Source organism: Cnephaeus nilssonii, assembly GCF_951640355.1.
Source record: "Cnephaeus nilssonii genome assembly, chromosome: 1".
NCBI classification, from domain to species: Eukaryota; Metazoa; Chordata; class Mammalia; order Chiroptera; family Vespertilionidae; genus Cnephaeus; species Cnephaeus nilssonii.
This window is the reverse complement of record NC_137072.1, coordinates 87,734,196-87,747,905: the sequence shown is the minus strand read 5'-3', so window position 1 is coordinate 87,747,905 and position 13,710 is coordinate 87,734,196. Positions and strand designations below refer to the sequence as shown.

Genomic DNA, 13,710 nt, shown 5'->3' with positions numbered 1-13,710 from the left:
GACACAAGGTAACTTGTTTAAAATTACCTTAAAGCAGGTGAAGCAAAATGGCAGAGAGACTGCATCCCTAAATATCTCTACTCATCACAGTCCCAAGACAATTTTTTCTCCAAGGATTTGAATATAAACACACAGAAGTGGAACTCTTTATTTTGGTAAACATCCCCACAGGGGATCAAGTTATTTGGGAATGCTACCAATGAGAAAAAAGTGGAAATATATTATATACTAGAAGCCCGGTGCACGAAATTCGTGCACGGTGGGGGGTTGTCCCTCGGCCCAGCCTGTACCCTCTCCAATCTGGGACTCCTGGAGGGATGTCCGACTGCCCGTTTAGGCCCGATCCTGGTGGGATCGGGCCTAAACGGGCAGTCGGACATCCCTCTCACAATCCAGGACTGCTGGCTCCCAACTGCTTGCCTGCCTGCCTTCCTGATTGCCCCTAACCGCTTCTGCCTGCCAGCCTGATCACCCCCTAACCACTCCGCTGCCAGCCTGGTTGATGCTTAACTGCTCCCCTGCCAGCCTGTTTGCCCCCAACTTCCCTCCTCTGCCAGCCTGGTCACCCCTAACTGCCCTCTCCTGCAGGGTTGATCACCTCCAACTGCCCTCCCTTGCAAGCCTAGTCCCTCTCAACTGCCCTCCCTTGCAGGCCGGGTGCCTCCCAACTGCCCTCTCCTGCTGGCCATCTTGTGGTGGCTATCTTGTGTCCACATGGGGGCAGGATCTTTGACCACATGGGGGCAGCTATATTGTGTGTTGCAGTGATGATCAATCTGTATATTACTCTTTTATTAGATAGGATAGAGGCCTGGTGCACGGGTGGGGGACAGCTGGTTTGCCCTGAAGGGTGTCACAGATAAGGGTGGGGGTTCCCTTGGGGTGTGGGGCAGCCTGAGCGAGGGGCCTGTGGTGGTTTGCAGGCCGGCCACGCCCCCTGGCAACCCAAGGGGAGGCCCTGGTATCTGGAATTTATTTTCCTTCTACAATTGAAACTTTGTAGCCTGGGGCGGCAGCCATTTCTGTGGCAGTCAATTCACCTTCTACAATTGAAACTTTGTAGCCTTAAGCGGGTGAGCCCGGCCAGGGTGTGTGGAAAGCTTTGCTTCCCCTGTTGCCGCCGGCAACCCTGGCCTGTTCTTTCAAGCTCCATTCTGCCGCCATTTGTTTGAATTTGTTTACCTTCTATAATTGAAACTTTGTAGCTTGAGTGGAGGCTTAGGCCTGCAACAACTATGGAAAGCTTGGCTTGCTCTGTTACCTGGGAAACCTTGCTCTCTGTGGCTGTAGCCATCTTGGATTGGGGTTAATTTGCATATTTGCCCTGATTGGCTGGTGGGCGTGGCTTGGCTGGTGGGCGTGGCTTATGTAGCGGAGTGATGGTTAATTTGCATGTTACCATTTTATTAGAGAGGATTGAAAAAAATTCTTACTGAATTTTCTAGCTCTGAAGTATAGAATTTGTATTAGATTGATATAATAACTTCCAAATGGGAAGGGAGAGCAATTTACCCATCTCTGGAATTTGAAGCTTTGCTATTGATTGGACAGTGTGGTGCAGGGGAAAATTAAACTTAATTAATGCTTTATTATTAACTAGCTGAGTGACTTGGATTAAACATTTAACTCTTTTGGACTTTAAGTCTCATATTCTTAAAATGAGGAATTTGGATTTGATAATTTCTAAGGTTCCTTCCAGATCTAAAATTTCACATTACAGTCAACATTCAGTTCACTTTAAGGAACAGTTAACTAGTACCTACTATTTGAAAGCACTGTACGAGGTACTAGGGACATAAAACTAAATGTAATAAGTTTCCTGCCCTCAAAGGTTTATAATCTTATGGGTTATTAAAACCATGGGATAATATTTACAGAATATTATGTAGTCATTTATACCTGTTTTATTATTCAAAAACGTGGGGTCAGAGAGGTTTAGCAGACCAATAATGAGCTTTGCTGCTCAATCTTCAGGCTGTAGCTGACCCACTACAAAGATCTGTGTAAATTACTGTTTTTTATTTGAAAATAATCATACTGATTTAACTGAAAAACAAAAACAAAAAACACACACACACACACAAAAAAAAACAGAGGCTGTACATTCTATATTTTTTTAGGGATACCCTGTGCCAGAAGAGTGCTGGATGTTAGGGGCCATGTAGCGGGCAGGTTCCTCATGTAGCTTAATTGTTGTTTACATACATTATTACAAAATTTGCTGCAAATAAATCCATATAGCAAATGGCTACCTAAGACAAATTGTGGGCTTATTTGAATTTTCCCAAAATAACATCTATGTCTATGCCCTTAAAGTATGATGATGAGCAGTAAAAGACCATACAAATATTACATATACAAAATATTATGAACTTGTATAAACTGTATGTAATTTATTATTTCCTAGATGTAGAACAGGTTGAAAACATTAATGGGATAAAGAATGCAGGAGCACCTTTTCTGCTGAGAGTAAGGACAGACATTTTGCAATGTATCTGTGGGTCCAGGATGGCCTACCTCAGAGTCCAGAGGTACCTACCCCTCTCGGTAGGGCCCAGCTGACGCTGTCAGGTTAAAGGTCACCAATATGGATGATATTTCTGTGTTGAGAAGGAACCTGAGGTGGGTAAGTTCAGGTTTAATTATGAAAGTCTATGATTAGATGTTCATAGAAGCATAAGTGTTTGAATGATAGAAATACCACAGATTATATTTATAAATTACTAGAGGCCCAATGCACGAAATTCATGCAAGGGGCTTCTCCCCCCCCCCCCCCCCCCCCCCAGGTCCTTCGGCTGTACGGTCTAATTAGCATATTACGCTTTTAGTATTATAGAAGATAAGGATGTAACTTATTAAGGAGACGTTACGGTATTACAAAGCCAGTGGTGTGGGACAGGGGAACTGTTTGGATGCCGTTCTTCAAATATCTGGTGTTTGGTGTAACATTATGCCCTGATTTGAAACCTTGGCTGTAGAAATCCAGCACCAAGACGACTTTTGTTCTGTTGGGGCGGGATCAGTAGAACGCTCCGGTGCCCGCTGGGGCAGGGCCTCGGGATACCGGGAGGTGGTGAGCAACGTGCAGGGATTGGGGTAGGAGGGAGCGATCCTCCATTCATACCTCGGAACAATAGTTCTCCCTACAATAACGTGAGTGTGGTGAGTTGGTTGGAAAGTCCTGAAAAAACTGGTGGCAACTCATGAAAATGGTGCAAATTCTCGACTTAGGAAACTCAGCGGTCAGAAGTCACCTAAATTGAACGCCTTCCTCTGCCAAGTCCCAGCCAACTTGTTCTCTGGGCCCCCGCCCGGCGCCAATGACTTGGGCTGGGAACCTGCCGAGGTGCGGACGGCGTCGGCGGCTCCGAGCGTGGCCCCGGGTCTCCCCCACGGCTCTGCGGCCTGAAGCTTGCGGACAGAGGTTTGACGGACGAGGCCCGCAACACCCGAAGCCTTCAGAGCAGCCCGTTTGTGGCGAAGGGGGAAGCAGCGTGTTAACTCTGGAAAAGGCGTGCACTCGAAAACGGCGAGACAGACTGTGGTACGAGAAACGGGGATGTGTGCCTCACCAGAGTGTTTGCTGGACAGGAAGACGCGGCGATTCTTTATCCAGGGTCCAGCTGCAGGAAACGGCTGGCAAGAGAAGTCCAAGTTCGGCGCGGACTGGGCTCCTGCAGAGAGCCGCTCCGAGGCGTGCGTGACAGGCGGGGGAGACCCGGACGCGAAGCGCCAGGCACGAAGGACGGGCTGCCTCTCCTACTTGTGTGCAGCGAGACACCCAACTGCCCCGACTGCGCCTCCCCTTCTAGGTTTTTCTGGGAACACTTCGCGTGCTTTGTTTCAGGCGCCGACCCATCTTTCTTGGTTGGTCTGCAGCTCCACCAATCCCGCCCGCGACGAGGCGGAGCTTCAGGGTCAAGGTGGACCAATTCCCCAGCCTCGCCCCTACACGCGCTTTCGGACCCCCGGGGTTGAGTGACAGCAGCCGGGACCAACCTGATACTCCAGAGCGTGGTCTCCGCCAGGGGCGTTAGGGGGACGAGGCGCCCGGACCAATCGCATTGGACTCCAGGGGGCGGGGCCTCTTGGACCGCTCCAGAACGGCGCGCTCTGCACGCCTCTCGTCAAATGAGAGGCGCGGAGGGGCGGTTCCTCAGCCGAGATTCATCCAATGGAGGAGACGAGGTGGGCGGGGCCGGAGTGCCTGGCGGCGGGTCCTCAGCTCCCAGCCGAGGTGCGGCGAGCCGGTGGGGATACCGCGAGGCGAGCGCGGGATCCTGGGCGGCCAGCGGGGTGTGAGCTGTCCGAAAATGCACTCGGATGCTGCCGCTGTCAGTGAGTAACAGAGGGAGAGCGAGAGAGCGGGCCGGGGCCGGGTGGCTGCCTACACGCTCCACTCGGGTCTCGCAGTGCCGGCGCCTCCTGTCCTGAAACGCGCGGGGAGCCCCTGCCCGAGAGCCACCCCTACCCCTCCCGGGGCCGGGGCGGGCGGTGCCGCCTTGGGCAGCGCGGGGCGGGGGCGGGCGTGGGGGGAAGGGGCCGGCCTGCTAGGGGAGGGCGGAGGTGAGGGGGGTGGGGACTGGCTCTATTTCAGTGTTGGGGGAAGGGGGGGGGGGCGGGACGTGAGATGAAGGGCCGGGACCGGAGTGTCTGGGGTGAATGGAGGTGGAAGCGGTGGCGGGCGCCAGCAGGCAGGGCTGGGGGGTGGCACGGGAGCGGGAGTGAGGGAGCGAGCGAGCGGGGCGCAGGGGTGAGGATTTCCTAGGGGCTGAGCTGAGCGGTGCCGGCGGTTCGGGGAGAAAGGCGGGTGAGTGCTCGGGGGAGCGCGGGGGCGGGGACAATGGGAAGACGGGCTGGCTGGCGGGGGTGGGGTGGGGGGGAACAATGGGGTGGGGGAATGGGGGCAGCGGCCAAGCGGGGCCGGAGGGCGGGCAAAGAGATGAGGGTTGATGTAACGGGAGAGCGCGATGGTGGGAGGGATTGGGTTGTGATGGGATAGTTGGGGAGTCCGGCGGGCGGAGGGGCATTGGAAGGCTGGTGGGGTAACTGGGAGTGGCACCTTGGGGTAATAGGATGGAGCAGGTGTTGGGAAGACAGAGTAATTGTGAGTAAGAGGAGAGGCAGGAGGGCAGGGTTTGGGGTCCAGGATGGGGGCAGGGGTAAAAGAAGAGCTAGTTGGGAGGCAATGGGGGGTTGGGAGGGGCCGGGGCAGGGGGTGGGACTGTCAAGTCTAGATCCCGTCGGTGCAGGGCTTGGGGGGTGGGTGGGCTAGGTGAGTTTTGGGGAGGTGTTCCCTCCCCCTCCCCCATCCAGGGTCTCTGGAGTGAGCTTCGGGGTGTGGAGAGAGAAGGGGGCGGGGTAAGGCGGAGGGGGCGGGGGGAGGTGCCCCGAGGTTGGCGCTGGCCGCGATTCCCCTGGAGCGGCGGGTAGCGAGGTCAGCGCTGGCACGGGCTCCGGCTGCCGGACTGGGAGGTGGGGTAGGGGCGCGGCGGGAGCCGGAGAGGTCGGGCCCTGGAGGCCCGGTGGAGGGTGGTTTGCGCAGGGGAGGTGTCGAGGTCCCTGGCAGTCCCTGGATTTGGCAGGCTGTGACGCAGTTTTCTAACATTTGGTCGTCAGGTGTGGAGGCTGGTGCCCCGGGACCCGCTTCCCTGCAAGGGTGCTCAGGGTCTGAGACCCCGGGGAGTGCCTGGGAGGCGAGACCTTCCCCAGCGCTTTAGGGGTTTCCTTTAGGGTCTGGCTCCAGTTGCCGGGTGTGAAGGGGAAAGGCGGTCCTGTGGAATTCTGGGATTTGTAGTCCTAGTCGCGGTTGGATTGGGTGCACGTGGGTAACTGTGGAAACGAGTCCCAGAATGCAGCGCGCCCCTCGGAGCCTCCCTTCTCTGCTAACTCGTGCTCTATTCCCAGCGGACCCCAGAGGGCTCTCGGGAGGCTCTTCTGTCCCCTGGGACTAGAAAAGGTTCACTAGACTAGACCTTCTCCCGTCGTCAGTGGGAGGGGTAGAACCAAGCAAGTGCATTGCTTTCACACTTGGATTCTTGATCCCGAACACTTGGTTATTTCCCCCCTGCATGTGGTGACCTTATTTGTAGAATAAATGCTTAGTCTTGAACCATCGCACATAGGTTGTGGGAGAAACATTCCAGATACAACGCAATATAAAGCAGCATTTAGGATGGTTGTGTGTAAACACTAGGTTAAAAGGTGTAGTCTTCTATAAATGTGGGAATGCAGTGGAGACAAATGTGACCCTTGTGATGGTTATATATATTATGTGTTTGTATTTCTTGGGTGGTTTGGATTGTCCACGGATGAAGAGACTTTTTGAAAAAAGATGAACTTGAATTGAGTGATGGAGGTGGCTTAATAGAATTGAGTGGTCCCATTCATAAAGCCAGCATGAAAATGTGAAGATAAATAAAGGGAATATGTCTTCTGTTTTCAAAGAAGCTGAAGCAAATGAGACTAGAGGAAGGTAAACTCAGTGGAGGACCTTTAGAGGTTTTCATGTTTTTTTTTGTTTTGTTTTTTGCTGTGGCCTGTAATTTCTTTTACCTGCCTTTATAATATGAGACCATATTAGTCTGTAGACTCCCCAAACATTACATCCTTTGCAGGTTCCCTTTACCCTTTACTAGTATATGCAATGATTTAAAAAATCTGTAATATAGAGGCCCATAAGATTAGCTCAGAGATGACAGATCATTTTTATGTGATGTATCTTTTTGGTTAATCCTCACCCGAGGATATTTTTTCTGTTGATTTCTTTTTAGAGAGTGTGGAAGGGAAGGAGGGAGGGGGAGAGAGAGAAACCTGTGAGAGAGACACATTGATTGGTAGCCTCCCGCACACATCCAGACCTGAACCCAGTATGTGTCCTTGACCAGGAATCAATCCCACGACCCTAAAAATGGCCCATGGCTCTACACTCTAACCAGTGAGCCACACTGGCCAGGGCTTATGTGATATTTTTGAAACCTTTGGTAACATAGTCACTAGAAGAATATTACAATGACCCTAATGATAAAAATTTTACCAAAAACTCCTAAGATTTGGAAACCTTTTAGTATGGTTACAAATAAAAGGTAACTTATATTACAAATAAAGGTAACTTACAAATAAAGGGACTTGAGTACTTGATTTAATGATGGATCTTTTCATAATGGCTGAAAAATTGGTCAATGTGCATTTTTGGGGGAGAAATAACTTATATTTTTGTGTTTGTGGTGAAATATCCAGGAAATCCTTTGTGATATGTAAATATGTAATATAAACATGTTTTTTAAAATGTAAAATTAATCCTGGAAATTGCTCTCATAAAGGGTAAAGTATAAGAGGTTGAAAACAATAGTTGTAATTGTCTTCAAGATGGTGTTTTTAAAAGAAAATATTAGGTTAGTCATTTCCTTCCTCTTTTCTTTTTCTATTACATTCCAAAGGGCACAGGTATCCTTTACACACACACACACAACCCACCCCCTACCCTAGCCCTCAAACTCTAGGTTTCTGTACATTATCAGCTTACACTTTCTACTCTGGTTTTTAGGCTCCTTGATATTTGGCCCTTTGAGAGGTCCTTTATTTTTTTGTGAACTTAGCTATGTGTTTAAGCAGATGTTTCCTACACTTTACCCAGACTTTTTGGACTCTTTTATATTGGGAAGGATTTTTGGGTTACCTTGTCTATAACATTGCCAAAAAAGAAAGTTTCCCTAATTTTCTCCACCTTCGAGTACTTCTGTACAGTTATGCTTTTCTTCCTCTGTTCCTGCCTCTAAGAAGTGCCCTTACTAACACGTGATCACATTTTAAAAATGTTATTAATAATTTTCTGTTTTTATCTTTAGCTGCTCCCAGAAGCTTTTATTAGCTTATTGCGTTCTTCTTGACCATAGTATGTTTGGGTTATTCTCATCTCAATAATAATAATATTGTTAACTCAGCAGTTAAAAATCAACCTGTCAGAAATTGACCTTGTGATGACCTCTTTTTCAATTAGGATGCCTTTGGCAAGTAACACAACTCAATTAAAAATGGCTTGAATAATAGAGCTTATTTTCCAGTAGCAAGAAGTCTAGCAATAAGACTTACCTTCTTGTCTAGGTTCCAAGGCTGGTGCAGCATCTTAATGATAACTTAAGAATCTATATATAACTTTGCATCCTTTTCTTCCTCTATTTTTAGTATTTTGGCTTATCAAAAGTCTCAGGCTTATTGCCTCATGTTTGCAAAGTGGTTGCTGCAGCACCCGACGGCATGCCTACGTTAAGATAGGTGGGGAAGGAATTTATCTACTTACAACTTCCTCTTAACAGAGAGGAGTCTTTTCCAGAAGGTCATCTTGGAGACTTCTTCAATTTCATTAGTTAGAACGGATTTCATGCCACTGCTACTTGTGAGGGAGGTTGAGAAAGTGAAATCTGGTGTTTTTCAGCTTCTGTCATGGGCTATGGCCTTTGGTAGGGTGGAAGAAGGGTGAGGAGAATGCCCTGGGTTGGCAGCCTAAAGGTATATCCCTGAACCAGCTACTTTGTCTAACTGTCAGTGGCTTGGTCTCAGTCTTTTTATCTGTTAATTTATTTTCTGCCTCATTCTAAAATAATTAGATGTACGAAATATAGATTAAAATCCTGTTGAGAGAAAGAAAATAAACTATAGATTTACAGGCTGCACATAAATGCTTGCCATGTATTAGAAATAGGCCATATATTATAATATTCATTATAACTTATGTATGTATTTGGCTTTGAGCTTCTTAGGCAAAACAAAGAGAAAAACAAAGCCAATTTTATTCATTTGAGTAATGTAACTACAATTCATTTAATAACAAAAGCTAGAAGCTTAGACATTTCTTATTCTCTTTCCATGGTCAGTCCTGGAAAAGAGGTTGCATATCTTCCCATGCCCGTTCCCTCTGGTATCTATCTGTTGTCATCACCTTAGATCTATCTGATCCATCTTTTCTTATAACTAGAGGCCCAGTGCATGATTGAATCATGCACGGGGAGGGTCCCCTACACGCTTTCGCTTTTCCCGGTGGAGCTGGGTGCCTGTCCGCTGGTGCACCAGGCCTTTCAGAAGCCTCCGGCTCGGCGGAGGCTTCTGAAAGGCCTGGTGCTGGAGCAGACAGGCACCCAGCTCCCACGCTTTTGATGGTCCGCGGCCGCTGAGGGGGGCTGCCGCGGACACCTGGCTACCCTGCCGTTGAGAGGCGCAGCTGGGTGTTCGCGGCAGGCCCCCTCAGCGGCCGCGGATCTGGCTGTTGAGAGGCGCAGTCCCGCCCCCTGTGCCTCTCAACAGCAGGGTAGACCCCCTCAGTGGCAGCGGATCCATGCCTCTCAATGGCCGGATAGGCCACCCCGAGTCCCGCCCCCCAGCCTCCCGCTGCCCAATCGTGGGCGTAGCGGAGTGATGATAATTTACATGTTACTCTATTATTAGATAGGATTAGAGGCCCGGTGCACGAAATTCGTGCACTGGACTGGGGGGGGGTGTCCTGCGCCCTCTCACAGTCTGGGAGCCCTTGGGGGATGTCTGACTGCCAGCTTAGGCCTGCTCCCCACATTCTTAGTGCCGTGGAGGCGGGAGAGGCTCCCGCCACTGCTGCTGTGCTCGCCAGCTGTGAGCCCAGCTTCTGGCTGAACGGCGCTCCCCTGTGGGAGCGCACTGACCATCAGGGGGCAGCTCCTGCATTGGGCATCTGCCCCCTGGTGGTCAGTGCCTGTCATATTGATCAGTTGTTCCGCTGGTCGGTCGATTTGCATATTAGCCTTTTATTATATAGGATATAGGATAACCAGTAATCCTTTTGCCTGGCTCGGCCTCCTGTAAATTTATCTTTTCTATCAGCAGTTGAATCATCTTTGTCCTTTCGATTCCCCTACCTAGAAACCTTGAGGGCTTCCAGTTGCTTACTGAAATACAGACTCATCAGAACCTGGGTTTGAACCAGTTTCTGTAGTTTAAACTATTTCTCCCCCTGATTTCTGCTGCCTACTGTCCTTAGTGCTACTTTTTATGGAACTTTATTGTATTCCTTGTTCCCTTATCTAGTAAGACTCTCTCCCTCCACTGAATCTCCAAAGTACTGTTGACTTCTCTTCTCAACTTTATCTTATATAACAATAGCTGCTTGTTTACTTTTTGTTCCCCTCCCCAATTATATTATTACCCCCTTGAAATCTGGGACTATGTCTTAGTATCAACTTTATTGTCCAGCGTGATATCTTCCTTAGGTCATTATATATGTATTGAATGAATTTAACTGGTTAACTCTTGAATAGTTTGTGAATTATCTGGAAAATTTAAATTCTTCCTTCTGCTATCCAGTCTGCTTCTAGTTGTCTTTCATTATCTTCAGATTTTTCTTCAGGGAATGTTAACTTTCATTTATCTGTGCCTTTTTTTGACAAAGTCAGCCACATGCAAACCAATTTAAGTGATATTTCTTTTAAAATGCATGCATATATCAGTTTTGAGGAATGTCAATGGCATGGAGAAATTCTCAAAGAGAGAATAAAATGCGAATGTACTGAGGAACCAGGAGTCTGCATGGGAAAGTACATGTGTGCATTTCAGATCTGGCATCAAACGGGTCCGGTGTGGAGAAGGCTAAGGCAGGGCTTGACAGGGCTGATATCAGGGGCCTAGAGCCATGGTCAGCAAACTGCGGCTCGCGAGCCACATGCGGCTCTTTGGCCCCTTGAGTGTGGCTCTTCCACAAAATACCACGGCCTGGGCGAGTCTATTTTGAAGAAGTGGCATTAGAAGAAGTTTAAGTTTAAAAAATTTGGCTCTCAAAAGAAATTTCAATCGTTGTACTGTTGATATTTGGCTCTGTTGACTAATGAGTTTGCCGACCACTGGCCTAGAGTGTTTCTGCATTTTCCCTCTTTTTGTTTTAAGGTTTTATTTCTGGTCTTAAGGTTTTATTTCTGAATATTTACAATACATTTAGTCAGTGAAAGGCTTTCTTCATTTAGAAAGTAAACTTTCTTAGTTGGAAATGAATTTTCTGAGAATCTGACATTAATGCTGATATCTTTTTATAGTTTATCAGCTTGAATTAGTGTTAATAGCTTTTCATAGCTTGTTCTTTTTTCTTATTCTGAGATTCAGGTTAGAAGTACCTCTTGAGAATTAGTCTTTTAAGCAGAACATTTAAAAATATGTGTGGCTATAAAAGAGATTATAATTTGTGGCTTATGTTTTAAGTAGAAGAAGGTATCAAAACACTACATTTTATTTATTTATTTGTTTGTTTGTTTGTTTATTTTATGTTTACTTTATTTTTAATCCTCACCTGAGGACATTGTTTCTATTGATTTGTTTTTTAGAGAGATAGGATGGGAGGGAGGAGGAAGAGAGAGAAACATAAACGTCAATGTAAAAGAGACACATCGATGGGTTGCCTCCCAGCAAGTGCCCCAACTGGGGCCAGGATCAAGCCTGCAATCCAGGTACGTGCCCTTGACCGGAATTGAACCCTTGACCCTTTGGTCTGAGGCCCAATGCTCTAACCATTGAGAAACCGGCCAGGGCTTATTGTTTAGACCAGTGGCCGATCACTGACTTAGACTCTCGATTCCAATAATTACAGGCTGTTGTTGTTCCTTGTGATTAAGCCCCTTAGACTATTACAGATGTCCCCATTCTTCCCCTACCCCCACCTCTACCCAGTCCCACCCCCTTCCCTCTAGTAGAAGGTGTTGAAATTCTACATTTTAAATAGAATCATGTATTTTAGCAATTATTGCATGACTATTTCAGCTCTAAGGATGCTTTTCATATTGTTTCAGTATTTAAACAGACAAACTATCTGCTACTTCAGATTTGAATTTTTTCTTTTAATTAGAAAACATTGTTAATGAGTTATATTCAAACTAGAAGGTAAGCTTATAGTTTTTGAAACTAATTACTGAGTAAAACACTAAATAGTATGAAAAAACCCCCACCCTTCCCAAATAGCATTATTTCTGGGTATGATTCTTTTTAGTTGTGTCTTTGAGTATTTTTTTCCTTGTGAATATTTTTTTTTGGATAACTGTTCATTACTTGCTGATCTATATCAGCAGTATTCGAAGAGATGGTGTGTCTGTGGTGGGCCCTGGACCTGGCTCTTCCTGTGATTGGGGAATTCTTACCTTTTCCAGCGGAGCTGTACAGACACACCCACCCCAGAGTGTGAATCTGAAGCTGGAGGCTTGTGATGGGAAGAAACAGGGAGTACCTACAGGCCATTTGGAGAGGATGATGGACAGTGGTGGCAGCTGTGCTATTGCTATTTCTATTTCTAGAGTCTTTGGAGACTGTGGTCCCAGGAGCCAGGCTGGCCCTGGCTGGGTAGATGGTGCATCTTGCTGTGTGCCCTTAGGCATTGTTTTGGTTGTGTAGCTGATGTAGTTGGTTGTCTGGATTTCCTAGAAAATCTGTGAACTGTCCAATAGCCTTTGAAAAACAAATCACTTTTCAGTTTAAATTAGCTAATTGATTTCTGATGCTCACACTTGAGACTTCTGACAAATTCAACATCCAGACCTATCATTGGTCAATTCCCAGTAGAGACCCTTGTGGAGAGCAGTGATCTGCCTGGTTGGTTCAGAGTCTGAGTCCTGGCTCCAGGTGACTTAGGACTGAAGGAGCACACAAGCGATGTCACTTGTGGGGATGCCTTTGCTGGCGGTGATCAGGCAGGACTCAGAGCCACACATCAGTCGCCCCACTGGATGTCATCATATGGAATTCTTTGTTGCTGTCTTTCCCTAATCACGTCTTTGTCTCATCCACCTCCCCCCCCCCTCCCAAAAAAAAAGAGGTGTTGTGTTGCATAACTTCTTGAGCATCTTTTCAGATCTGACTTCAGAATATTAGCTGTGGAAATAACATTTGTGGTGCTTTTTGGAGGAATATTTGTTTAGCCAGAATTCCTATCTGATATTTCTAGTAGCTTTTTAATAAACTTTATTGAGTATAATTTACATGTTATAAAGTTGGATGTATATTAAAAATACAGTTTGATAAATTTTGATAAATATCTGTACTGGTGTTGTAATTTTAATAGCATGGTCAGGGAAGGCCTCACTGTGAAGGTTTTAAGATAAGACCTGATGGAGGTGAGGGGCATTCCAGGCAGAGGGAACACACATGCTGAGGCTCTGAGGGGAGCAGGCCTGAACTGAGGAACAGCAAAGAAGCTGGTGTGCTTAGAGTGGAGTTGGGGTTGGACTGAGGAGAAAGGAGGAGGAAAGATCAAAAGTGATCTGAAGGCTTAAAGGAGATAAAACTCAAAAGTGTTTAGAGAAGTGCTTGGCACTTTTCTGTTTTTGTTGCTAATGATCCCTGGGTAATGACAGCCTCCTTTTAGGCTTTCAAAGGAGAGCCTGGAGAGGAAAAGAGATGTAAGAACCATCAAGTGAGGCATTTCCTCACTCAGCCGTTCACCAAACATTTGAGGTTTTTCTTGTTGCCAGGCACTGCTGTAACAAACATGACTGAGTTGGGTGGTCCCTGTGTTTAAGGAGCTTCCTTCTAGGAGGTTAAGTGGTAGAGGCAGAGAAGTAATGGACCGTGGAAGTATGGAGCGATGGCTGCTGGGTTAGATGAGTGCCAGGGTGTACTGGGAATAAATACGGCGTCATTAAAATTAGACTTCAGAGAAGGGTTAGCAGCTGTCATGTGGGTATAGTTTTTGAAGTTTTATTATATGAAGAA

General features: G+C 47.2%; 1 protein-coding gene across 1 annotated transcript in view; it reads left to right on the top strand.

Moving 5' to 3' along the window:
- Positions 1-4,174: 4,174 nt before the first annotated feature.
- Positions 4,175-13,710, top strand: part of DCUN1D4 (defective in cullin neddylation 1 domain containing 4) — a gene marked incomplete at its 5' end in the record, with an annotated part of 67,894 nt that continues 58,358 nt past the window's right edge. Inside the window, 2 exon segments of the mRNA XM_079769385.1 lie at positions 4,175-4,279; positions 4,281-4,338. Coding sequence (XP_079625511.1) covers positions 4,175-4,279; positions 4,281-4,338 — 163 coding nt within the window.